This window comes from Lathamus discolor, chromosome 7 (assembly GCF_037157495.1).
Source record: "Lathamus discolor isolate bLatDis1 chromosome 7, bLatDis1.hap1, whole genome shotgun sequence".
Lineage (NCBI taxonomy): Eukaryota > Metazoa > Chordata > Aves > Psittaciformes > Psittacidae > Lathamus > Lathamus discolor.
Genome location: NC_088890.1, coordinates 6,353,142 through 6,380,374, shown reverse-complemented (window position 1 = coordinate 6,380,374; position 27,233 = coordinate 6,353,142). Strand labels below are relative to the sequence as shown.

Here is a 27,233-nt window from a genome sequence, read left to right as displayed (position 1 = left end):
CTTGGGAGGGGACCTGAGGGGGATGCACACGGCGCTCTGCAGAGCAGAGGTTTCTCTTTTCACTGAAGAAATCCCCCTGGATGGCAGCCCCGGCTGCTGCGGGGAGGATGCGAAGGGGCCTGGCAGAGGGATGCTGGTGACTCGGTCTGGTTTTCGGAAGAGGTGCATTTTGGAGCGGCTGACTCCAGAGGGCAGCACGCCGACAGGCTGGCACCCGCAGGAGCCTGCCCTGCCTGTGCCGCTGCCTGTGCCTGTGCCTGCAGGGCAGCTCACCACGGTGAACCGTGATCCTGAGGGCCCGGAGATGGGAGGAGGATCTCCCCCGTGTCCCTCAGCTCCTGGCTGGGCAGGCAGATGATGCCACACCAGTGCTCACCGACATTATTTTACTTTCGCCCTCACCAGGGTGAAATCTGGTCTTGTCTCTGCAGGTGACGCGCCCGGAGCCGGTCCTGAAACTGGTGTGGTTGCTAACGCGACCGCAAAACGGAGGTGAAACATTTCATCCCGGTTTCGGAGCACTGCATGCTGCGGTCACACCCGCCTCCTTCGCTGGGGTCCCTATGAGATATCTGGGCACTGTTTTCAGTCCACCAAGGGCTTTTGACCCAGAGTAAGTTCTTTGTAACCAACCTCTGTTCCGTGTATGAACTGAAGGTGCTTTGATAAGCATACTGAAAGGTCAGCTATTTTCACTGTGACTGTGGCTTGCATAAGAACCTCAACGTCCTCTGCTGCAAGAGCAGCGTTAGTAACTTCCTACTGCAACACTGAATCACAATAGCTTCCCACAGCAACCAGCAGTAAAAATAAACTGGGCAAGGGGAAGTGGACAGCTTCTGCTGTTCCGCTTTCTTGGGCACACTTGAGTCACAAAAAAAGCCATGTCGAACACGGCGCTTGTTTTGCTGACGCTGATGAAATCCACAAATGGTTCGGAGCATCCGAGCACAGAGCGTTTTGCAATAGGGTGCTCATCGTGCTCACAGGGCTGTGTTGTGTCTGTATTTTCATGAGGATCCAGACTTACGAATTAGACCAAAAGGAAACAGGGACCCCAGCATATACGAGTGCTGCTTTGGTACTAAAGACAGAGAAAACGTCCTCTTTGGGATATTCTATGTGTCAAGGGTATACAAAAGACCACTGGGGAGACAGTGGCTCTGTTACAGTGCCAGTAGTATATCTTGGCTTTTTGGAAAAGCAGATCCTGACTGGCTGAAAAGTATCTTGTAATACAATCCGATTTGTACTTTTTGTCTGAGACGTCATTTGGTCAGCACAGTTTTAAGCTGTATTACAACTAAGACTCTGTGTGTGTGCACGTGTTTGCTTGCGTATTGGGGGGTGTTTTAAAGAACAATATCTTTCCTGTTACACAAGATACAGCCCAGGTCTTGAAACGCAGCCAGATGGGAAAAAGCCCTGTCAAGAGGGTCGGGCCAAGGTTTCAAGGCAAGGCTGGGTAGAGCCTTGAGCGACATGGTCTAGTGTGAGGTGTCCCTGCTTACGGCAGGGGGTTGGAGCTAGATGATCTTAAGCTCCTTTCCAACCATTCTATGATTCTATGAGACATAGGTTGCCAAGCCTGAGAATCAGTTGGTGAAGCAGATCCTGGCTCTGCCCTTTGTAACAGTATTTGCTGAGAAAGTTTATAGTGAGACCCTAAAGAGAACAGAAGTTAGGGCAAAAAAGGAGAATGGCTCGTTTGTCCCAGAATGGGGAAGGGGGAGCTGTTCCCTCTCCTACTCATGCCCATGGATATTTGGAGAGCAAGGGCTTGTAGGATAACCCAGGTGAGAAAGGACCACAGGAGGGCTCTAATCAAACCTCCTGCTTAGAGCCAGGTCAGCCCTGAGGTCAGGCCAGGTTACTCAGGGCTGTTCTGAATTGGGTCTTGAAAACCAACACGGGGGGAAATTGTACAACTCTCTGAGCAACCCATTAATTTTGACTGCCTGCATGGTGAAAATAGACTGCCATAGAAGCAGTTCACACAAAACCACATTTTTAATGTCATCCTCCTCATTAAAAAGAGAAAGATCAAATCTATTTTGTAACAGGAACAGTTTGTGTGAGGCATGGAAAACTTCTGGAACCAGGGGACTGATTCACATAAAAAGGCATGTAAAAGATGGAAGGAAACCAGAAGGATGCCCCAATTACATTCCTGCCTTGAAATTTCAGTATTGCGGCACAAAAGGTTTGTATTTTTAGTAGTGGATACCAATGGGGAAGATACCCTAAAAATAAACGAGCACGCACAGATAAAATAATCTGTTGTGAAGCTCATTCTGAGAACGAAAGTGAATCCGGAGGCTAATGAGTGGCAGTCAATTTTATATCGGAACTGTGCGTTGCTGTCAAAGGCCGAGGCAGGGCTGGGCATGACCCACTCAAGACCCACGCAGGCTCCGCACCACCTGCCTGCGGGGCGCGTCGCTTCACTCCCAGTCCTTTTTCTTGCACTTTTGGCCGAAAACAGGGGGAAGGCCGTGGGAGGCCCAGCCGGACCCGGCCCGCCGCGCGCCTTCCCGCGCTCTGCCCCCGCCACCGGCGCGGCGCGGGCCCCGCCCCCTGCCCATATTGGGCTAACTCGCTTTCCGCCGCCGCGCCTCATTGGCGCTGGGGGCGTGGCGGGAGGCGGTGATGCGCGGCTGGGGGCGGAGTCTCTGCGCGGGGCCGCCCCGCCCGGTGCGTGTGCGCGGTTCCGCGCTGAGGCGCTGCACAGCGCGGCGGGCGGGGCTTGCTGCCGCTCGGCCGGCCCCGCCGCCCGCCCCGCCTCCCGAGGCATGACACGCCGAGTCGCCGGCGAAGCCCGGCTTTAATTGAGGCCGCCGGGATGGGGCGCACCGCGTAAGGCAGAGCGGGGGCCGCCGCGCTCCGGGGCCGTAGGCAGCGCGTACCCACGGCCGTACGGAGCGGCGCCGCGTCCTGCACAGCGCTAAGCCCACCGCGGGCCGGAGCCGGGAGGAAGCAGCGGAGCCGGAGCCGCGTCCGGCCGCCGCGTGGGTGGCCGGTGGGGCCGGGCGCTGGCGGCCGCCGCTGCCGAGCCCCATGAAAACGCAGGTCTGGGGGAGCTCCCCGCGGGCGCCCATGGCTGCGGCGATGCCGTGCAAGAGCGCGGAGTGGCTGCAGGAGGAGCTGGAGTCGGGCGGCGGCCGCTCGCTGCTGCTGCTCGACTGCCGCCCCCACGAGCTTTTCGAGAGCTCGCACATCGAGACGGCCATCAACCTGGCCATCCCTGGGCTCATGCTCCGCCGCCTGAAGAAGGGCAACCTGCCCATCCGCTCCATCATCCCCAACCACGAGGACAAGGAGCGCTTCGTCAAGCGCTGCAAGGCCGATACCGTGCTGCTCTACGACGAGGCCACCGCCGACTGGCAGGACGGCGGCGCCGCCACCTCCGTCCTGGGACTCCTGCTCCAGAAGCTGCGCGATGACGGCTGTAAAGCCTATTACCTGAAAGGTGAGGTGCCCCCAGCCCTTTCTGCAGCCCTTGTCCGGCCGTCCCCGTCATGCCCCCCGCAGCTCCCGGACGGCCCCTGCATCGCCATCCCTTGCGCGGCCGGGGGCGGCTGGGTTGGTTTTTTTCCTCCGCCTGATTTATTTTGATTTTTAGGTACGTATTGCGCGCACACACACGCTGCATCCCGCTTTAATCCCCCGCACAAAATGGTTGCAGGCTGGAGGCGCCGGGAACGCTCCGCTCCTTCCTGCCTCCCCTCCCCGGCAGCAGCAGCAGGGAGCCCCCAGCCCCGCCGCTGGGGCGGCCCCTCCGCTGCCCTGTCCCGAGCCGACCCCGGCCGGGCGCCCCCCGCCTCCGGTCCCGGAGAGCCTTCCGAGCGCTCCCGGCGCTGGGCTCCCCTCCAGCCCCTCCGGAAGCGATGGTCAGTTTATTTTTGAGGTGGGGAGGGGCCCTCCCTGGTTTTATTTTGTGCCCCCCATCTCCGGAGAGAGAGAGAGCGCTTGGGCTTTTATCCCTCTTTCGCTGGCAGTGCTGGCGGGGCTGGGAGAGGGCAGCCCGGCTGCTCCCCCGGGGCGGACGATGAAGGAGGAGGGAGCCCAGGCCCGCAGCCCGCACATCCCCTTACATGAGGGCGTTTTGTTTTTCTTAATGTTTTCACGTATATATGCCCATATATATATGTATGTAGATATATTTGTATATTTGGGGTTTTTTTTGGTCATCCGGAAAGACCTCAGTGGGCCCCCGCAGGGAGCTGAACAGAGCTCACAGCTGGGCTGCTGGGACCCTTCCCATCCTCCCAGTCCGGTCGCTGGGTGGCGGCTTTGAGGCAGGAATAACAGGAGAGCGGAGGCGTGTGTGTGTGGGGAGAGTGGTGAAGAAAGTTGCCACTTTCCGCTCTTTAAAAAGCATTGCTGCTGCTTCGTAGCCCCCTTTAGCGCAGCCGGGGGAGCCCCTGCGGTGACAGGGAGACAGGCAGGAATTCGGGGACCAGCCTTCAGGGCTGTGCTGACAGCACAAGTCTCCTTAAAAAAGGTGACATGAGGGATGCACATACATAAGCAAGCACAGAGGTTGATCCCGTTCCCTCCCATCCCTCCATTCCTTGCCTGTACCGGCGGGTGAGTCCCCATCCTATCCCGATTCGGGGTTTCCCAGTGGGCTCTGTGGCTCCTTTGCTTTGTTTTCCCATTTCTCTCCCCAGTCCTCCTCATCCTGGGAGGAAGGAGCAGCTTTGAAGTTACTCCTAAGCTCTCCCCGTGGGCAGGGGAGGAGCTGAGCCCCTTTCTCTGCCTTTTTCCAGGAGCCTCGGTGGGAAATGTTTCCAATTAAAATTCCAAAATGGCTCCTCGGCGCTGTCTGGCGGTGCAGGGAGGGAGGAGGAGGATGAGGACGAGCCTTTTTCATGAATGGATGTGGCAGGAGCTGTCTGTCCTGCTCAGTGACCCGCCACAACCACCAAACCCACTAACAAAGTTTCCAGGAGGCCTTTCTAATTAAACCATTTGTCAGTGTCAGAACCGATGGCTGAGCTCTGGTTTAATATTGCCTGGAAAGGAGGTAGATCTGTGGGGTTTTTGCTTCCCTGCTCTGCCTTCCTTCCCAAGCTATTGAGGTGAGAAGCTGAAGAGCTTGGGAGCAGACCTGAAGGGTCCCATCCCTCCTCAAGCCTGCTGTGGTTTGGGTGAAGAACCAACCTGTGACACTGCTCTGTCACAAAATCTGTTAGTAGTGTGCAGATTACTCTTTGGCAAAACTTAAGGCCTTTATTCCTCTTGTAGGAGAATGCTTTTATTGGGTTTTACTGCCTGGGCTGGGTATGTGGTGGTGGTTCTTACTTTATCTTTTTAGATGCAGATACTTTTCTGTTTTTCTGACTAAGTGGCATAACAGCTCTTGCCTAAACTGCCGCAGACCCATGCTGCTGAGAAGCAGAACAAGGCAAGATTGTCTCTTGCCATTGATTTTATTTTTGGACTTTTGTTTCTTTTGTGATTGAGATTCGAACCTTATTTATCACAAGCAATATCAAACTTTGTAAGAAACACCGGTTTCTTGGGGCCTGTTTGGTCAGTAGCAGTCTGCCCAGGGAAGATGAGAGAATAGGGAGATGCCTTTTTTGGTGTGAAGTTGAAGGTGTACTGACCTTTTTGCTGGCACAGACTTGCTAAGTAACATGTACATATGTCCACATAGGAGGTCTTCCCATTCTGAACAATAAAACATCTTTTTCTCTCTCTCTCTCCCCTCTCTCCTTTCCCTCTTCCCAGGTGGCTTTAACAAGTTTCAGACTGAGTATTCAGAGCACTGTGAGACGAACCTTGACAGCTCCTCACCCAGCAACTCTCCCCCAGCATCTGTCCTTGGTCTGGGAGGGTTGCGGATAAGCTCCGACTGCTCAGATGGCGAATCCGACAGGGAACCCAGCAGTGCCACGGAGTCGGATGGGAGCCCCATCCCTAACAATCAGCCTGCCTTTCCGGTCCAGATCCTACCTTACCTGTACCTGGGCTGTGCCAAAGATTCGACCAACTTGGACGTCCTGGGCAAATACGGCATTAAATACATCCTGAATGTAACTCCCAACCTGCCAAACATGTTTGAGCATGACGGAGAGTTCAAGTACAAGCAGATCCCCATCTCAGATCACTGGAGCCAGAACCTCTCACAGTTCTTTCCCGAGGCCATTGCTTTCATTGGTAGGTAGTTGGCAGAACATCTCTTTTTGTACTCACTGCTTGGGAATGTGGCAAGCTGCTTCCCAGGGCTGTTGCTCATCTCTGGCCTCACCTCTCTGGGGCACAGCATCAGCTCATGCTGCCAAGGTGGCACTTCAGGTGTGTGTCACCTGGCTGGGTTCAGGAAAGCCTCCCCTTCCAAAATTCAGCCCTCTTACAGAACCTCAGGTTATCTGCAGGTGTGAGACCAGCCCCTCTGTCTCTTGCTCTCCTATGGTATTTTCATTTGTGTGGAATGGCTGAAATGAGGCGGTGGGGAGCTCCTTTGCCTGCTTGCTTGGAGGAAAGAGTGATGATGGGAATTGCATTAACATGACTGGCGCCAGCAGTTCCATAGCCCCAAGTGTGGTTAAAATCTGGGAGGGGGGAAGACTGTTCTTTTCGTGCGGGGATTTGCTAGTCTAGTTGCAATCCTGCTGTAAGTCTCCCTAGCATAACTAACTCCTTGTATGGATGCTTCTCCTAAGGTAAGTGTCAACACAATGAGTTAGTGATTATAATTACACTGCAGAGCTCAGCTGGAAAAACTGCTGTGCAGACAGCCCCTGAGAGGGCTTTGGCTGGTCGTGGGGGAAGGCTGCAGGGAGGCAGATCTCTTCTCCCAGGTTAGCACTGACTTTAAAAATTGCTTCTTATTCTGTGAGAAGTGTCTGTTGGGCTGAATAGGGATGTACACTTCCAGCATGACCTGTGCTGTCTGCTCATGGTGGTCATTAGCCTAATCAGTTCTGATTTATGAGGGATGAATGGCACAGGTAGTCATTACCACCATTAAAAAGCCTATGGCTCAATACCTGATTAAAGGCATTGGTACTGGTAAAGGAGAGGGGGACCTTTTCCTTCAGGCTGAAATCTGTGCAGCCTGTTTCGATGCTGCTTCGTTGACCCTGCTGTATGCTCTTGCTGTGCTGTAAGGCCTGAAATGGGGCAGGGCAGTGGCAGGTCCTCAGCTGCTCTTCAGCCATCCTAAACCCTTGGTATCTATGTGCTTTCCTTTGCCCCCAGCTTCTGTCCTCCTGTAACATGATTGTGGTCAGAAGTAGCTTCAGTGTGGCAGCAGGGACCTCTCTGATGTCTTGTCTGCACTTCGCTCATGGATCGTGGTCAGGGGTGAGGTGCTGGCATGAGGCATTTGGGATCTGTCGGCTCCAGTCAGCCGATGTCTCTGTGAACACTGCGCTTGTGCTTTCCAGTTAATGACGGGAAATGGAGGATTACCTCACTCTAAAGCCAAACACCAAGAAATGTGGCGCAGGTCAGATGAAAAGCAAAAATGTCTCAGAAAAATGTTGAATGGGGAGGGCTGGGTATATGAGGGGGGTGTGTGATTCCCTGCTGTACTGGAAATTCTTGCCTGGTTTTGGAGGCTGGGGCAGAAAACCTGTTGTGGCTCTGGTCTGGATTTTGTTGTGGCTCTGTCTTCTTTGCCCTTCCCTGTGCTTGTGATGCCAGAGTGTGTCTTACCTCTGTCTTTGCCTGAGGATCCTCTTTCTCCTGCCACCCTCTCCCTCCCTGACAAGCTCTCAGTCAAATGACTGACTTCAAATAGGGCTGCCCAGAAGTAAGCAGTGCTGGGTACTTGCATGCATTCAGTGCTCTCAGCGGCGTGTCCCTCTTTCAGCACTAAGATGTCGATTCATAAAGGGATCACGCTGTTCTGGCTGTGCGAGAGACAATGAGTGTGTGTGTGCTTTTCAATCGGTGGCAAGGGAGGGGAAATCTCGTCGCTGTTCTCTCGCCATTTTTTGGTCCAGCCTGCATTCCTGCTCCCTGTTACCATTCATCCTAAGAGGCTCCTCCAGCACAAGCGTTTGTTTGTAGTGAAGTGCATTTCTGTCGATCCTAAAGAACAATTTCACAATAAGGGAAGTTCCTGCACTTCAGACTCTGCTTAAATTGCCTTTGACTACATTCATGTAACTTTCTAGTGGAAGGAGGACAAGAACAGCAGAAGAAAATAGCTTGTGTGGTGCTGGGCTGCAGCCCCATATCAAGTGCCTAGCCTTCCCCAGTTAGTTCTTGTCGAGGTGGGTGTGCTGTGCCTGACCACCAGCATCTCCCTGGAGCTGTTGTCCCCAGCTCCACCTGCTGTCTGTGGGATTTTCCATTTCTCTGTTTGAGTAGAGGGTACTGATGCTCCTGAGGCAAGGGATGTGTTGCTAAGCTTGATTAATAACAGTCAAGCACGTGAGATGGTTGGCTTTGCTGCGCGGAACAGGGATGTGCATCTTCACTGTGCAGTGGGAACATCTCAGAAGCCCTCTGGGGAGAGATGTGGGTGTCAAAGGGACATGAGATGTTGTCACTAGGAGCTGGGGATGCAGTTCTGGCAGTCATCCTGGTCCTGGGAGCTTGCAGCTGCCACCTGGCCCTGCTCCAAAGCCATGCATTTTTGGTGCAGAATAATAGACTCCCCCTTCCCCTTGTCTTGTTTCAGATGAGGCCCGTTCCAAGAAGTGTGGGATCCTTGTTCACTGCCTCGCTGGCATCAGCCGGTCTGTAACAGTCACTGTCGCCTACTTGATGCAAAAACTCAACTTGTCCCTGAATGATGCCTATGACTTTGTGAAAAGGAAAAAATCCAACATTTCCCCAAACTTTAACTTCATGGGCCAGCTCCTGGACTTTGAGAGGACTCTGGGACTCAACAGCCCTTGTGACAACCGCTCGCCCAGCGAACAGCTCTACTTCACCACCCCTACCAACCACAACCTGTTTCAGCTGAACACTCTGGAGTCCACATGAAGGGGATGCTGCCTGGTTGGGAACTCGAGCATCGAATCGCTTCTCTTGAGCATTTCAACTCTTACAAAAGTATCTGTCTTGCCAGGCAGCTCTGAAACAACTAGCTTCTCTGGGCAGAGGTGCCTGATCGCTGCTTTACGAAGGCTAATGCCGTTCATTAGTATCCTGATCAAAGTGGTTTGAAGAGGTAGTCTTTTTACAGGGGGTTATTTAATATGGGCGATGTTACAGCGTTTTGAACGCAGCTGTCACCGGCAATAACCGCTTTCCTGGGTGCATTGGGACTGTCAGAACACGCACATGTGCGAAGAGCTACCAGGGGTTAGCTTGCTGTGGAAAGTGAGGAGATTTATGCACTTGGAAACCTTGAACAAAAGGTGTTGGGCCAAGACTGTTTTAAAACCCAAGTTTACTTTTTATTTTTTTTTGATTAAAAAAAAAAAAGGTAGATCTTACTCGAGCTTTGGGTTCAAACTCTTTTTAAATATGTAAGTTCCTGACTGTACAGACGAGGTTGCAAAACCAGTATTTTATTCTGTTTCTTGGTTGATCATTTATTATTTTTTTTTTTAATCAAATGTTTATATTGACCAAATGCATTTTGCACACTTTGTGAAGCCTTGGTATGTCCTGGCATATTACTGGGTACTCCAGAGAGAGATACATGCTGCTGCTGTTGTTGTTAGCATCTGGTAGGAAGCTTTGTTATGTGTGAAGGCCAGTTGGGCTTAAACGCAACCCCTTCACAACTCCTGCACTCACAATCACGAACTCTGCACTGATTCAGCCAAGGTGACTAAGCCGCAAGCTTTTTTTAATGCCTCCTCTGCCAAAAACAGTTTGCTGTTGCCAGAGGTAAAACTCTTGCAGCTTTCAGAGTTGGTAGAAGCATGTCTGAGCCCAGCTTCATTCTCTGCTGCCTGTTGACTGACTTAACGTCATCCAGCTGGCCTGAAACCATTCCAGCTTCCTGAGTACAGAAGGTAGTTGTGATGCTGGCGTTTCTTGTGCACACTCGATCCTTTCCCATGTGTGCAGGGCAGAGGGGGGAACACAGCGAGCGCCTGGAGCAGAGCGAGGATTGTGTAGCGGGACGGGACTGAATCGTCACGCATGGAGCGTGTGAGGGGAGTGAAGAGATGTGGAAATGAGGAGAGCGTTGTAACAGAATTTTTTTATATATATATATGAATATATATATTAACTGGCAAATTCTGAGATGATTGGAGCTTTCAACAGAGGTTCTGATTTTTTTTTTCCTTCCTCTTTCGAATAACTTTATGCTGTGCCTTCTATTCTGAGAAGACTTGTTTATATTTCTGGCTAGTGTTTGGCAAACACCTTATACCAAGCTGGGAGGGGAGGAAGTGGTGATAATTTCTGGGAGGAGGGCAGAACGGATTTGGAGATTTCTTTATTGGCTGCAATGTAGTCCCTCCTTTCTCCCCCCTCCCTGTCCACTTAACTCTCATGTAACTGAAAAGAAAAAAAAAAGCCACGGATTTTTTTCTAAATATCCATTTTTTGTACTTTTTTCAAGAAAAAGAAAAAAAAATAAAAAAAAAAATCCATCTGGAGGAATGTTTGACGCTGTCACATCCCGAAACCGGTCTTTTTTTGTTAAAGATGTTATCAGAATGTTGGAATGAGCTTCTCTTTCTTGTTTTCTGGTTGTTTTTTGTTTGTTTGTTCATTGAGTTTTGTTTGCAACAATGTTGGGATCGTGGGTCATTGGAAGGGAGAATGGGTGTAAGTACAGTTGTGAGTGAGAAAACTGAGAATATCCTAATTGCATCTTACCTCATGGAGGAATTTATTTTTTCAGGGATTTTTGGACAGTGCATCTGTATTGCATTACAGCTAAGCTGGTTTGTAAAGGCTTCCCGTGCTCTTAGTGGTCTTTCTTCTTTAAAGTAAAAGAAAAAAAAAGAATAAAAAAAAGATGCATCTTCTGATTAGTCCAAGTGAGAGCTTGTTAGTGAGGAATGGTTCTGCTTTCTGAGTTATGAAGGAAAATCAGTGACCCTATATATACTGATCCAATATTGGGACTTTGTTTATATTGCAAATAAATATTATTTTTTCTTTAAAACTGATGTTTGTGTCAGATGCTTGTTCTAGCCTCTGCCCTTACAAGGCCTGCTGCTCTCCTACCCCTTGTTTTTATGGTCGATTAGTATTCTTCTGTGACCATGAAGAGCATTCGCTGGGCAGTGTTCAAGTGGGGTGTTTGGTTTCATGCACAGCTTAATTTTTAAGACCGGTGGTAAAATAGAGAGGGGGAGGTGGAAGGGCGAGGAGAGGGATAAGGGGGTATTGGATAAACCAGAGAACAAAGAACAGCTTGAGAATGGGACCGGCTTTCACCCCAGCCATTCCTCTGCGCCAAAAATAAATAGATAAACTAAAGACACTTTTGTTCGCTGTTTAAGCGTGGCCTACAAAGGCATGGAAAGGCCTTTCCCACAACTGTTGTGATAGCAGACTTCATTTCACTAGGAAAGCAAAAAGTCTTGGCCTTGTGGGCAGGCACCTGGTGACTTCTGGGTCTCCCAGGGAGCGTGGGAGCCCCCTCCCGCATCCTTGGTGGGGGGACGACGGGACAAGCCTCAGGCCATGGATGCAAGTGGTTTGTGGGAAACCTGGAGGGGCTGATGAAGATGCTTAGGTTGAAATGTGGTTCCAGGCATCTGAGTGCAGCTCAGCTAAGGGAGCAGTGGCTCCCCGTGCTTCTGCTTGTAGCTGGGAAGGAATGGGTTTCCGCCTCTTCCCCAGTATTTTTTGCTTTAACACAAATGGCAAGAAATGAAATGACTATCTGTTCAATTGTTCAGTTCCTCAGCACGTGTTGTCTTGTTCTTCTAACCCTAGGGCCTGAGTACCAAAGATGGCTAGTTTTATTCCTGAAGGAGCTCAGGCTGGCAGGAGCAGAGCCCACTGCAGAACAGGGGAGGTGGTCAGAGGCTAATGCAGGAGCCAAGGGAGTGTGTGTGTTTGTTTACTCCTTGACTGCGTGATGGGAATCTATGTATTGATTTAGAGACCTATTTGTGGCTTGACAAATGAAAATCTACCAGGTATGCAGGGAAAAGAAGACCTTTAGGTTTTCCCCTGTAATTGCATGGTAGAGTAGCTCTTGAGGAAGATGTGAAACCATGCTGGAGGCTGGCTGTGCACTGAAGGAGTGTAGAACAGCTTGTCAGGTGTATGGCTATATTTGCTTCCATCTAATTTCCTCTTAGGATTTTCTGCTAATTCTGATTCTTTGGAATAGGATGTTAGCAGTTAGCATTAGTTCTGTACACACATTTGCATGGTAGTTGTGTTATGGCTGGCTGGAACAGCTCTGCTGCTGCTTGCGACGGCCTCGGTTCCACCGAACTGGTGTACAGGCAGCTCTTCATCAGGCAGGTCCCTATGGGTACCTGGTCCTGGGAGATGCAAGTCAATTGTAAGTGTCCCACCACTGCAGCACTTGAAAGCCCTGTTGCCAAAGGAAGGAGATGGCTTGTCTGAAAACCATGCTGCCATCTGCAAAAGCTCTTTCTTCCAGGACCCAAAGGAGTCTTTTCCAAGCTTCCTGGCCTTGACAGCAGGGAGCAGCCAGCATGGCTGGTCCTCAGCCATCAGTGTTTTATAAATGTCTTGCACCATGCTTCTTGGCTCAGAGGGGTTTCCTTGGAGACCTGATGCCTTGTAATTTAGTGAGAAGACAAGAACTGACATCAGGAAAGGGACAATGCTGCTGGAGAAATAGTTACAGAGAAAAGAGAGCGTGGGGTCTGTCTGCACTCCCTTGCAGAGGCAGGCACGAGCACTAGCTGAGTGTAGGAGCATGGGCTGAGTGAGAAAGCTGGTTGTTCAGATCGGTGGAATTTGGCAAGGAGATACGGCTTCCCACACGCAACAGGGAAAAGCTCCTTGGTTAACCCATTGAGTCCAGACAAGCAGCTTGTGTGATGCTCTGTGGTGCTCTGCTCTACAAAACCAGGTAATCTGCTTGGGCGCAGAGATCTGCTGTCCCTAGGTTTTCACCTGTAATGACACAAGCCCTCAGGCAATATGTTTGGCAAGTTACCTTCCAGCAGCCCTCTGCACTTCCCATCCTGCTTCCCTCTGGGCTACCTCCCAGCCAGAGGGAAGGAGAGCAGGGTGACTGACATCTTGTGAAGTGGGTGAGCAAAGAGGAGGTTCCTGGGGCCGTGCAGTGAGGATTACTTGTGGTCATAGACAAGGATACAGAGACAACGCAAAGGCAGGAGAGGTGCATTCCAAACAGCTGCAGGAGGGAGGAATGAAAGACTGGTGGAGGCAGCACCAGGAGCCCAATGAGCAGGACATGAGCTTGAGGGAAGGGGCTTTGGGTTTACTTGTAGTTTTCTTTCCCTTGCTTGGGTCCCAAGGGAAACCCATCTCCTAAGCCCTTTTTTCTTGGTGCGGCATCCAGCATGCCCTGAGCATGATGCAAGTCAACCTCTGCAGCTCTGAACTTGCCCACTGTTGCATCAAGCAGAGACGCACGTGGGAAAGCAGGCTCTTCATGCCCCCGTCTGAATTTGGGTGCTCACATTTCCAAGGTAACCAGGTTATTTGTGGGCTGTTGTTTTCTTTTTTTATCCTTTCTGTGAGCAAATCGGGCTATTTACAGTGTGACAAAGGCATGTAAATACTTCAGTTAATCAACACATCCCTGTATTTACACCCGACTGGCACGGGCTGTGGTAGTCATGCTCTGGGCTGCTCAGAGAAAGTATGTGAAAGTGGGCTTTCTTCCAGTCTTTGTGCCATTTGCTCCTGTGCTTCCTCAGATCTTTCTCTTAATCATGCTTGAGGTCTGAGTGCTGGGCTGACTAAACGTAATTTGGGATGAGAGAGTGGCCGAGGAAGTGCTTGGTAGGGAGAGCAGCTGTGTTGCTCGGCAGCACAGGCCCACAGACCTGTTAGCAAGGCTGCCCAGAGCTGCCACAGGATCACCGCACTTGTATTGCACCCAGGAGGCTCGCCATAACAGGATGGGAGCAAGCAGCTTCTGAGGGCTGCCCCGGTGTGGGGTCCAGGCTGCCACATGTGGTTCAGCAAGTGATGTGATGATGAAGCAGCAGATGTGCCTGCTTCCTGGGGGCCATGCTGTTTAGACAGCTGTTTGTGTGGCAACTGCGCGGTGTCTGCCCTAAACTGGCGTAAACCCATGAAGTGGGGAGCAATGCTGCATTGTACCTCAGGGTAGAGCCCTCCCGGGCGGCCAGTGGCAGCCATTTTGTGCCCCTCTCTCCACAGCACGACCCTTCCGGTTAGACCTCAGGGTAGCGCTCTCCGCGGGTGGGCTGTGACAGCCATTTTGTGTCCCTCCTCGCCACAGGACGCCCTTACCTGTCATGTCCGCAGCTGCCCTCGGGGGTGGACAAGCCTGGGACAGCAGCGCTTGTAGTGGAGGAGTACCCCAGTGGGCATGGTCTGCTCTTCCTAGTCTGGCTTTGTCTCTGCTCTTGCCTTCTTCATCTCCGAAACACCTGAGGAGCTGCTATGTCACCTCGTGTGGCACCTGAGGAGACCCTGACTGGTGGCCTAGAAAAACTTCAAAAGACTCATAGCCATCACAGTGGTACAGAATCGTGGCTGGTTCCTGTGAAGGAGGTGTGGGAGGGTAAACAGTGGGGAGAAGAAGGCTTTGTGTGAAGAAGCTGAACCCCTCAGCCTAAAATGGTCGCAGCAGTCTTTGGCAGCCCTGATGGCACTGGCACCAGCGGTCAGAGACTGTGAGGTGCTCGCAGTGGGTCTGTAAGGTCTGGCTGCCTGTGGGCTCTTCCCTCACACCTCCATGCTGCCGTGCTCAGCCATGTCGGGATGGTGCTTTTTGGGTTGGGAGCTGGGTCAGGGCGGAAGCTGTGGTTCAGCTTTGATGGCTCACTCAAGGGTTGGGGATTAATTATGGGTTGGGAATTAAGCATGCAGCAGGTGCAGACACCCAGGCTGGCTGTACAGCCGCAGACTGCTGGTGCTCAGCATCTGTGGGGTATGGGGACCCCTCAGTGCTGGGGCAGTAGTGACCCCCCTCCCCTGCCTGGTGCTGGGCGAGACCACAAGCACTCTTTGGCCTTTCTTTTTCCCTTCTGGTTGGTTGTGCTCATAGCTGAACTTGCGCTTGTTCTGCATTTATTCTTATTTGCTTTCACTGTTTTCTCTCCTGATTTTTGTGTCTTTGAATAATTGGGATTTGAGGTACTGTCACCTGGCAGCTGCTCTTGCAAAGCTGAGGCCCTTCTGGAGGAGAATGGAGCCTAGACATACTGGGACATGTTGGAAGTGGAGACCAGCTGTGCTATCGGAATATTTGGGAGGATGTGTGTCACTTCTGTGCTGCTCAGTGCTACAAGTGATCCAAGACCATGTAGGGCCTCAAGAAGTATCTGATGAGGGAGCCACGTATGAGTGGAGGAAGGGGAATCCAGACAGATTTATTTATTTTCCTACTTCTTTCCCTGGAGAAACATCTGGCTTATGTAAAGCCATTTGCTGGGGTTCTCGCTGTTTTATTTTGAAAGTCTCTGCATTCAGGCACTCTGCTCATCTCCCTGCTCCTGTCATCTCCCACCATTGCCTCAAGGGCAGATTCTTCATGATTTGGGGTTTTGTTTTTATGAAGTTTACTCTTTGGTCTGTGTTGCCTTTTTATTTCCTTTTCTTCTAATGGACGACTCTAGTTTGGCTTGTGGTTTTGCCTTGTTCTCTTTTGAGAGGTGAATTGTTGAGATATACCCTGAAAAAAGTAGGAGGGAGCAGACTGCTGCATTGGCAGGACCCTGGTCACTGGTACGGCATTAGTGAAGCCCTGTGCCAGTGAGAAGCTGAGCTCTGAGGTTTGATTTCAGGTGCAACATGTTAGAAGCACAGCATTTTTTTTTTTGTATGGGAGCTTTTTTGAACTGAAATATGTATGGGGGGTACAGTTAGAGGGGTTGTGACTTTGGGTTTGGAGTAAATGCTCTTCTTCCTTTTGCCAGTGTGGCTCTAAATTGGACTTGTCATTTTACCATGCTGTCCTGGCAGTGAAGTGCTCAGTACCTGGTGGAAGGCTTACACCTCTGCTGCAGTTACGCAGTTTGGGTCCTACTCTAAATTTGACACTTTCTCCCCCTGGATGGCTGATCCTCTGCTGCTTGGAGCAGGCAGCGGTTTAGGCAGGATCCTCTTGGAGCTATGTAAAGTGGCATGTTGAACGAGAGTGTGGGGGAATTGAGGGTGCTGAGCCCATAGAAAGCTGCCCTCTTCTCTGACAGAACAAGGATTAGCACTGCCATCAGCTCTGTTTCCATGTCCTCTCTACCATTCATCACATTCCCTCTGCCCCCATTCAGCCTTTGAATGATCCTATGCTAGAGGTTCAAGCAGGCTCCTGCATGTCTTGGCTTTGGATCCAGTTGGCAGGAAGCTGAGAGAGATGTTTGGAAAAGTCTTGTTTGGGTTTTTTTTATTATTTTTTTTAATAAGAAGCTTCACTATTCATTCATTCCCCAAATAGCTTTCCCTCTCATTGGACAGCATCTTACTGCTAGGACAGTCCAAGCCTGTTCTGACAGGCGGCTTATCTGCCTTGCAGCTCTGACTGCTTCCTCTGTGTCTTCTTTGTGTGGGAGGTGTTTTGTCTTTCCAAACTTCTGCTGACTTCAGTGGGCACTTGCTTGTGCCCAAACATGCACCGATAGTACAGTTCAGAGCTGAAATTCACCACTGATTTTTATTTATGTCCATGCAGCATGTTTTTCTTTGTAAAGGGATGGACTTCAGTGGTTTGGGGGGAGGGCAGGAGGGTTGTTGAAAGTTAGTGAAAGTTAGTGTTGAAAGTTACTGTCTGCCTCAGTCCAGGGAGTCCTGCAGGAGAACATGGTGAAGGCAATAGTGTTGAGGGGTGCCACACTGATGGGAGGTCCAAATAAGGGGCTGAACTGCACAAAAACTGTATCAGAAAAAGCCCAGAGCAGCCAGCTTGCTGCTTTCTTTTGTTGCCAGCTGCTCAGGCAGCTTTAGAGAAATTCCCAGTCAAGTTTTAAATCTGGTAAAAGTGGAGAGAAGTGCGTGTGTATTCATGAAGCAAGATTTACAAATGTCAGTATTTTTAGTGAAGCAAATCCAGTCATGTTTGAAGCTGCTGTCTGCCAGTGTGCATTCTTGATACAGACTCAGCGCTTCTGCCGAGGTACAGTTTCCATTCAACATGATGGGATTGACATTTCTTACCTGTGGCTTGAACCAGCAGTAGCCAGGAAAGCCCCATCTTGTCCCTTTTCCATGCTCCTCTTGGAGTGTCTGTATCAAGTCTGGTGTCTGCAGCCTCATCCCCCAGACTGGGCTAGCTTGGTTCCCCTCAGATGGGAAGGGAGAGGATAGATCCTCTTAGTAGAGGGACATCCTTCTTGTGAGGAGGACTTCTGGATCATACATACCAGCTCTCCTGGGAAATGGTGGGCCCTTGCAGCTTGTGTTTGTTGACGACTAAGAGATGAACCACTTGACCTTGGAGATGGGACTAGTGGTGAGTTGCATGCAAGAACACTTTTGCTGCCTCACTATTAAAATCTAGCTCTGATCTCTGGCAGTCCAGAATAACTGCCAGATGTCACTGTCCTGAAATAGCTATGAATGAAACTCTGATGATGGTTAGTTTTCTTGAATTGTCCAGAACTTCTATGAGCCTGGTCCTTCTGTGAAGATATCTTTGGCTTTGTCTGTGGAGTTCTTCACTTTTCTTCCTGAGCCATGGGATACTTCCTACTGGCCATGCAATGCCACCAGGAGGCCCAGGGATGTTTGTAGGTCAGGGATGACAGATACTTGGCAGGACTCATGGGTGCTATTATTTAATTGCATTCCGACAGCAGCGAAAGCAGTAGCAAGAGTAATAAACAAATTATAATCTGCACTATGAAGCTGACAAATGCCACCCACTCATTACCTGCCTTTAACCACTCTCATTACTACTCAGTCTTTGTGGGAACTAATCTTGCTGCTCAGTGTCCGACTTGTTCACGTATTACCATTATCTGAAGCAATCGGCTGCTTCTTATGAAAGAAGAGGAAGGTGCTTTTCCTGAGGCCTGTTCTCTGGGTGTTGAAATGAGGGTAGCTCTGGGGTGGAGGAGTCTGAAGGAGCACTGTGCAAGAGCATGGTGTAGCTGGGGTCTGAAGACTGAAGTCTACAGGGAAGATTGCTGGGAGGGGAAGTGCCGGTCTGAGGATGGGTGGCAGGATGGAAGATTGTCACTAGGAGGAAAAGGCTGTGCTTTGTTCATCTCCCTAGGATTGAGGAATAGTATCCAGCAAAAGGTATATTAGGAAGAGCCCCATTTTTTTTTCTCTGGATGTTTTCCAGGATTTGGAAGCAAGCTGGCTTGCAGAGTAATGACAGGTCTCTTTGTGACTGCTCCAAGCCCAAGGCATTGCAGGAGAAGTCCTGGTAGTGTTTCTAGGGACCTGTTCAATTGCCCCCCCCCCCCCCCCGGGAAAAACAAACTGAGCTCCAGGAATTTCTTGCAGTGGGCTGGCATATCTTGAGTTCAGCAGAGTCAAGGGTGCTCAGCCAGGGGAGCTCAGCCTCATTGGTGCCTGGCTGCTGCCATTACATTGTGTCAGTCTGTACTGAACGTTGGGGACCGTCCTGTGCCTGGGGTGTAGCTGTGCTCATTTGCTTGCTGACACCACTGGGAGCCTTTCCTGAGGGAGGTTATTGAGGCCTGAAGCTGAGGAGTTGGGCTGAGAGGGCAGATGGGAAAAGAGGTCTCTTTCAAGATACTCTGTGGGTGGCTGGAGCCTGGCCAGCCGGAGGTCCTGTAGTGCTCTTTCTCTAGGTTTGGGATATCTCATGGGGGACTCTAATGGGTAAAAAATAAGCTGAAAGATGGGAAACAAAGATGGAGAGGTGAAGAGCCAGCTTTCCCAATGGAGAATTGATCAGTAAAATGCGACAGGGGCCTGTCAAAGGCCAGAGCTGTTGTATGTATCTGTTAATGGTAAAAAGGAGTAAGTGGCAGATGACAAAGTTTGCTGTTGAGTATTCAGAGTAGCAAAAACCAAGAGCTGCACTGAATAGCTGTAGGAAATCCTTGCAGTGGAGAGTGATGTAGTTGCAGCATATGATGCTGAAAAAAGCAAAGCAATCCAGGGGAAAGAAGGCATCACCTTAATCTAAAGATGCAGTGCAGTGGGTTCAGAATGGGTTACTATCACATGGGAGACATCTCTCAGAAGTGCAGTGAACTCAATCTAGGAGCAAGGCTCAATCGCGAGTATGATCAAAAAACCCCAAAACAATTGAATTCTAGGAAAAGAGCTGAGAAGAAACTATAAATGCACGGTGTGACTCTGTGGTGAACAAAGTGTTTGTGTAGGTTTGGGGGGTATTGGAGTAACTAATGCAAGGAAAGTCCATTGAGTGCTTTTAATCAATCACAGTCTCTTGAGAAAGTCCCACAGCTACAAATAGCTGGAGCCTAAGAAAGTGTTTGTAATGAAACAGCTTTATGTTTGGCCTGCTCTTAATACTCTTTCCTAGGTGTTGCTACTACGTACTGTTGAAGACAGGACACAGGGCAGGATGAAGCTTGATCCAACTACATTTAGTAGCTCTGAGTCCTCTGCATTTCCAAGAGGATGCCGTCCTGGAGTAAGCCATGTTTGGCAAAAAAGTGATCATGTGTGTGAGGAGCTTTCATGGAGGTTGGAGATACTGTGTTCTCCTTCTCTCTGCTCAGTGAAGAGAGGTGCTGTAGTGCATAGCTGGAGGAGAAAATTCCTGAGGTTAGTGTGCATCTGTTATCAGAGGGGTGTTGAAGTGTAGTGTACGACAGCCAAAGCAGAGAGAGGGGCTTTGTACCAACAGAAACATCTTATTCTTCACCAGCACTGGTCACTCTGAAATGTAAAGTTTCCTTAGGTGGTGGAAAGCTATTGCCTGAGTTAACAAAGCTGCCTCTTGCCCCTCCTGAGAAATGTTTGGGCAGGAAACCCACTCCAAAAGGATTTGCTTTCTTTGACCTGTCCCCTCCCATCACTTCTTAAGTACCATGCTTCTGATAAGAGAGAACTGGATGACATGGAAATAGCTTATGAGCCAGGGCAATTCATCCTGTCCTCAAAGCCTCCATATGCTGCTTTAACACACGCCACAATGGGGTGAGACACTGTGGGAGCGTGAGACAAGTTCCTAATGTGCTTGTTGATGGAATGGCCCACTGAATCTCCTGATCTGCTGTGGTGAGAAGTCATAACAAGGACTCTCTCTTAATCCTCATTATCCTCTGTTGGCACTTCCTGCCCACATACACTAGATATTTCCTATCAACAGGGGAGTGACCTCTGTGGAAGATAGGATCAGATTCCCAGGAACCAGGCTGTAGTAAGAGTGAAGGAAGAATGAGGAAACTGTCCTAATTTGAAGCTAATCTTATAAATACAGGGCTGGATACAGACAATAGGAAGAGAAATACCAGGAGAGCTTCAGCGTTTAGTTAGGGAAGGATCATCTTTTGCCAGAAGTGGCCTTAATTGTAACTTACAAGTGGTAAAGTTGCTGTTTGATTTCAGCTTCAGCAGAGGTGTAGAGGCAGATTCTGCTTTGTGTCACCAGAGGAACAGCCTGAGAAAATAGCAGAGAAAAGTATCTTCGAAAGAGATTTTTTTTTTTTCATTCACATACTAATTCAAGCTGCAGTGCATGGATGGAGTGCTTTATTTCTCAGTTTTGATTTGGGTAGCACACTAAATAAGGAGGAGGAAAGGGCTGTGTGATTTTTCTTGAAGCAGACATGCTAGCGTACCCATCAGGTACTTAATACTGCATGGCATTTCTGAAAATGCAGCAACCCACAAATCTTTTCTTCTAGCTGAAGTGTGTTGGTGGGGTGGGGTGTTTCTTTCCCCTACCTAGACCCAGAGCTGGAGCCTGTACCAGTCGGAGATTTAGCCTGTCCCTCACGCTCACCTTTCATGTGGGCTGGGTGGAGTGTGCTGAAGCTGTTTGCGGTGGGGAGTTCTCTACAGACAGTTGCTTTTATGAACCTTTTTAGACAACCTGTTAAAACAGAGTTGCCTCCTACATGTCCCTGTCCTGTCCACATCACAGCACCATGCACAGAGCCTGTGATGTGTCTGCATTTCATTTGCAAGCAGGGCATGTGCATGTTTGTGAGAAATGAATTGCCTTTACAGGTGTGCAAGAGGGTCCTTAGCCACATATTCATGAGCAGCTGGTATTCCAGCATGATCCCATAACCATACAAATGACTACAGTGCAACAAGGTGTGGACACTGGGTGCTCATCCCCACCCTAAAAGTGGTGTTGCAAGTTCCTGGAAAATGCCGTCACGTACTTGCGGGTTTGGACTTGTTTGGCTTTTTACTGTTCATCCTGCTCACGGGTGCTTGGTGGTGGTGGCAGCGCTTTATTTATTGCCCAGCTCTGGGCTGATCTTTAATTCTTCCTTCAGAAGCTTTACAGGCCTTGTCTTGGACTAAATTTGTGAAGCTACAGTGGTGTACAAACTCCCTTCTGCTTCCTAAAATCTTTCTGTCCCTTTTAGATAGTCCAGCTTGGGCAGAAGATCTCACCAGGTTTGGCCTAAGACAGGTGCTATAGTAGTTCCCTGTGCCCAGGCTTCCTGTATGAGTTTATCTTAGTTTCCTACTTCCTATAATTTCTGGCCCTCCCAGTATAGTTGATTTTTACCTGAAAGCAGGGGAGTCAGGCCATGTGGACTTGCATTCCTTCCCCAGGTGGCTTGCTTTGTTGTTTTCACCATAGCAGGTTATGTGATCTAAGGGTGCTTACTTTGTAATACATGAACAGTACACATTTTGGCTCCATTGGGTGGGATTTGGAGAGGGTGGGGGTTTATTTTGTTTTTTTGTTTTTTTGGTTTGGACTTTCGTGTGTGTGTGTTGTTTAGTGTGGGAAATTAATATTTATGTTGGTTGGTTGGTTAATTTTAAAACAGCCGGTGAGTGTGGGCTCTGTTTAAGATGAACTGTAACAGGGAGCAGGGCTGGCTCAGAGGAGTGATGGCCACAATGGTGTGGCCACACAAGATACTCCTTTGTGCTAAGTTTACATTGATTAAGGATTATTAAGTAGTGCCTACGGGTGGTTGATGCAGCTGGATAGTGAACAGAGTGCTTGTAATTGCTTCTGCTATCTTCTGGGATGCGCTTCCAGCAAGTCACGAGACCTGGTAATGTGCTTGTAACATCTGTTAACCTTGTAATGTTGTAAATGGAGCTTTAATCCTGCCTGGTTGCCAGTGAAGTCTGGGAACATTGACTGTGGTGCACCATGGTCCCTGCTAAAATGCTGTGTCTGGTCATTGAGCTCACTGGATTTCGCTGCCTTCTCTGTCTTCTCCTCCTTGCCACGTGCTCCACTCCTTCACACAGGTCACAGCCCACCTTTTTAGTTTTCTCCCTGAGGCCTTCTGTTGCATGGGTGTTTGAATGTTGATCCTTTGCTAGCCATGTGCTGCTGTGTGCTATTTCCCTTTTTACAGATCACAGATACACTGCAGTGAAGAGCTGTGAGGCTGAAGAGATCAGCATTCCTGCCAAGTCCCAAGTAGCCTGGTGGGGCATTGGAGTTTATGCTTGCTGCGGAAAGATTAAAGACTTTGTGTGTGCTGTTGTCTGCTGCAGGAAGGGGCGTCCCTGTGCTGGCTGTGGAAGGCACACACCAGCAACAGGGTACTCAGGCAGGCAGGATGTGGATGAAAAGAGTTGTCCTGCACAGGGCTGAGAGCAGACCGCAGCCTTAGCTACCAGCAGAAAGTTGATGGCAGAGCAGGAATTGAGCCCTGACCATTTAACAGCCATCATTCAGCAGAATCTCATGGCTGAATCTTCTTCTCTAAGGCCTGCTCTAAGCATAGGCATAAGGTGTCATGCTAGAGTACCCCATTGCTGGAGTACTGATCTGCAGCCATTCCCACCTGGGATCCTGCCATGTGGGAAGCCCTGAAGAGGAGACGGCTCGAACAGGAGATTGTGCAGAGCATGCAGGAGAATCCTGGGGTGGTTTTTCAGGACAGACTAACTCCAGGTCCAGCTCTGGGCCAGCCCTGGTGAATGCTCTTCATGGCACTGGGAGGGACTGGTGTTCAGTGAGCAGGGCGGGGTGGATGCTTTGTGCCAAACTCTCGCTAGTCTCCTTTCTCCTTAGGGCATTCTTCATTCATGAAACTATGAAGGTGGCTTTGGTGGAAGTAACCAGTTTCCTGAAAGTGAAAGCTTTTCCTGAGTGAGCACCTGGTCTTGGGGTTTGGGTGATCTGCCATGTTTGGAAGAGCAGGGTGGGAAAAGTGGGGAGTTTTGTTGTGTGTTCCACTACCAGTGACCATGGACAAGAATATGAAGCAACAGCACCAAAGAGCAGAGACACAGTTTTAATAGCCTGTAGTCAGATACTCCTGAGGAGAGCAAAGCTTTGAATGGAGAGCACAGCCTGCCTCTAGTCTCTAAGTTTTCCTCCTTCCTGGCTCTAAACATAAGCAGTGAGAGACAGTTTAGGGTAGGTTCCATCTTTGTTTTCCACTTTCTTCAGTATCCCAGTTAGCAGAGATGTGATCCCAGGCAGCACCCCTGTGGCATGGCTGTCGTGCAGAATAACAAGCTGGCAAGTCCTGACTCCTTATTTATATTTTAGTGAAGGTTTTTATCATGTTTCCTGCAGACAGACTGAGAGGAATGGGTGGTTCTGCTGTTGGCATCCCTTTCTGATAAAGGCATGACTTTTAGCAAACCTCACAACTCTTGAGTTGCTGTTGGGTCTCAGTATATCCCATTTTGCTGCTTTATATGACTGCTTCTGCTGAGCCTGCTCTAAGGCAGGAGTCTTCTGTGCAAGGGATTTTTAAGAAGTTGCTTCGGCTGTTTACTTTTCAGTTTTATAACACTGGTTGTTTGAATTTTCTTTTTATTCTTCCTCTGCCTCAGGAACCTCTCCTTTACCCTTCCCAAGGAGAGAATATTTACAGGAATCTGTAATAATTTGTTAATTAAAACTGCTTCTTGCTTTACATGGGGAAAACAAAAGACAAACTGAGACTGCAACACAATGGAAGTGTAAACAGGAAAACATAAAAAAACCCTTCATATTGGAGACATATTCCCTTAAGAGCTCAAAACCTTTTAGGCCTGGAAGGTCAGTGAGTCAGGTATCCATTGGTGTCATGGACCAGAAAAGGACATGTTCAGCTTTATGTCCAGTAGGGCTCAATGAAGCCTTCAGGGAAAAAAACAACGCAGTATTCAAAGGGAAATGGCACATGGGGCTTCCGGCTGTGTATGAAGCGCTTTTAAGAGTTTCCTGGGAATGTTAATAGTTTATTCTCAGCAGTGTCTGTGGAATGTGAGGTTGTAATTTGGAAACTTTTGCATGACTTTCAGATTAAAAAAAAAAGAAGTCTGGCCTAGACTGTGAAAAATGACTATGGAAGTTCCCCCCAAATCAGTGGTGAGATAACTCATAAGCAGTGTCTAGCAACCAGGTCCCTTAAAGTTGTCTCTACTTAGAATCTGACTTCAATAGGCAATTTAGGTGATCTTACGTTTGAAAGTCACCATGTGTTTTTGGGCAACCAAAGTAACAATTGGTGGCTTATCTATTAGCTCTAATACATGCACATAAACCATCTGCTGAGTAATTGAATATCATGAGTTAAGTCATCAAACCTGAGGTCTGTTCATGGCTAATTTGTGAACTGACAAAGGAACTAAATCATTTGATGAGCATTTGTTTCCATGTTGTACACCTGGTTCTAGTGTCCAGCTGCAGAAGAGCAAATTGTTCAGTTAAGCTCAGTATTGATGGTTTATGAAGATCAGATCTATTTTTATTAGTATTGCTTTGTTTGGAAAAGACTTCAGAAATCTTTGAAATGTCTTTTTCTCCTTTTTTAAGCCCTTTTGGCAGGATAGCAGCAGGTCAGAGCCAGATATCCCCTCTACACTTGGTCAGACATTCAACAAGCTGTTCAGTTGGTCTGGAAATTTGTAGGGGTCTTCTCCTCTGCTGTACTGTGATCCTGCCAGGCAGGACAGCACTTCTCACTTCTGCAACTTGAACTGGGACAAAGAAAGAACAAACTGTCACTGTGAGCTGTTCAGCCAACTCCCTTCTTCTGTCAACTGCCAACCATGATTTTATGTTTAATTATTTGCATTACATCATTAATCCTGTGCTCGGTGTTGTACAAGGGTAATGATGTAAAACCTATGCTAGGTTTAGACACTATACAGGCTTCCCTGTAGGGTGTATGTGCTGAAGTGTTTGAAGTGCTCAAGGAGGGGAAGCAAAATATCCCCTATCCTCTCCCCCTGGAATAGTAAGATATTTCACATGTTTATTTAGCTTGATTGTTGAAACAGAATATTTCTGCTTCAGAAATACATCCCTCCACTGGTTAGAATCAGCTTTATGCTTTGTGCATGCATCGAGCAGGACATTGCTGGGGGAGATCCTCTCAGAGTTCCACCGTGCTCTTTCCACTGTGCCAGGCACCTGGTAAGGCGGTTCAGGGGTGCATCAGATCAGTTATTTGGAAACTGTGGGTAAAGCAGAATGTATCAGTCTTGGCTCTCCAGAGCACAGGGTCAGAGTATGTCTTCTGAAAGTGCCTGGTTTACGAGCAGATCTCATCCCTTCCAGAGCTTGTGGTGAGGGTTGGCTGCTTGTTATTGCCCTTATGTTATTTCCACACCCTCACAGTCTGTATGTACATGCATATTTACACTTGCTCTTTTACCACCTTTTCCTTTTCTGAATTTCCCTGTAGACTGTTGACAAATTGTATTGCTTAAGAAGGGGAAGGGTGTTGCGTTTCTGAGGGTCTGGCAGGGATTCTTATGGAATAGCTGGATGCACAGGAACTACTGAAGTGCGGTCTTGCAATTGGTCAGTACAGCCTGCTGATTCCCTCCTGGTGGGAATGTGCTTGCTGCAGATAACAGCTGGTATGATGGGGGTGAAACTGGGAAAGGGTGTTCTGTGTCCTGGTAGTAAATCTCTGAGCAAAGTGGGCTAGGAAGTGGAATTGCCAGGGCTGGTGGCAGAGGAGGCCTGAGTTGAAGAGCCTACACTCACCAAGTCTGGTCTGAGATGGTGGAGAGAGAAATTATTTCTTCTCTTGCCTTTTTGGTGTCTGCCCTCCTGGTCTTATGCAGGGCTGTGTATGTAGTGGCTGCAGAAGCAGGGCGGGTGCCCAAGTGCCTCGCTTTTTCTTGATCTCGTACCCAGTTGTCTGTCAGCTGAATCAAGCCTGCCTTAAGCCTGGTGGAATTGAGGTCAGAGACTAGAGGTGGGTTGCATCCTCCTGTTTCCAGGGTTAGCCATGGACTGAGAAACCCAGGAGCTGATCATACTCCACTGCTGAGATAGGAGATCCTTGCCCTTTACCCCTGTTTGAAGTGGTTGAGTCTTGTCTGCACTGAAAAATGTTCTGGCTCCGGAAGAGGAAACATTGGGCCTGCTTGTGTGAGATGCTGCTGGGTGGCCAAACATCCTCAACAGATAGAGATCATGGAATTCAGGTGGACCACTAAACTTTTAGGCAGCAATTAGGACTTATGCAGTAACTCTGAGTCAACTAATACATCTGGGTGTTGACTTGGCGTACTTCCGATGGCAAATTCTTCCTGTGGAGGCTTGATGTTCTTACATTCCCCGCTGGCCTCCCAAGTGCTCCACTTGGAAACCTGATCAAAAGCCTGTGGTGATGCCAAAGGGAGATGTCCTATTGAATTCCTTGGCTTTCCTTTGGTTCTCTAAACCTGCTGATGATCCCAGGCAGTTTCTTTGATGCCTTCCTCCCCAGTGGATGAAGTAATTATGATTCCTGTGCAGCAGGCTAATAGCTCTGAAGACTTTAGTCAGACTGATTAACAACAACAACAACTGTGTTTTAATAAAAAATGTTCTGGTAAATCCTTCTCAATTGCAGCCCTAATTACTCTGCAGCCTGATGTGCAGCAATGGCAAAGCTAATAGGAGCACCTGAATCCAGTTAATGAATCCTCTGTTATGGCTTGCTGTGACTCACAAGATGTGCAGTGTTTTTTCTGGTCTCCCCTGCCCTGCTCCATTCTCTGGTGAATATTTATGCTCTGTGTTGCCAAAGGTAAGGGGGTGTGCACCTAAACTTTGAATGAATTAACTTCAGTATATGGGCATCCTTCCTCTCATTATTTCAGGGGACTTGTAAGGATCAGGCTTTTTGCTTTGGTCTCAAGGTGAGCTCATTCAAGGA

General features: G+C 49.2%; 1 protein-coding gene and 1 long non-coding RNA gene across 3 annotated transcripts in view; both read left to right on the top strand.

The window, feature by feature from the left end:
* Window positions 1–2,821: 2,821 nt before the first annotated feature.
* On the top strand, window positions 2,822–11,044 carry DUSP7 (dual specificity phosphatase 7). The gene is made up of 3 exons (XM_065687336.1): window positions 2,822–3,469; window positions 5,740–6,168; window positions 8,645–11,044. Exons 1-3 carry the CDS (start codon window positions 3,058–3,060, stop codon window positions 8,950–8,952), a joined length of 1,149 nt encoding a protein of 382 aa, XP_065543408.1. The 5' UTR covers window positions 2,822–3,057; the 3' UTR covers window positions 8,953–11,044.
* A 15,941-nt stretch (window positions 11,045–26,985) lies between these two features.
* LOC136018408 (uncharacterized) overlaps window positions 26,986–27,233 on the top strand; it is a 288,221-nt gene continuing 287,973 nt past the window's right edge. Inside the window, exon 1 of one of the 2 annotated variants that reach the window (XR_010614398.1) lies at window positions 26,986–27,104. This is a non-coding gene — a long non-coding RNA (uncharacterized LOC136018408). The remainder of the gene's footprint in view (window positions 27,105–27,233) is intronic. The other variant, XR_010614396.1, reaches the window with a different exon arrangement.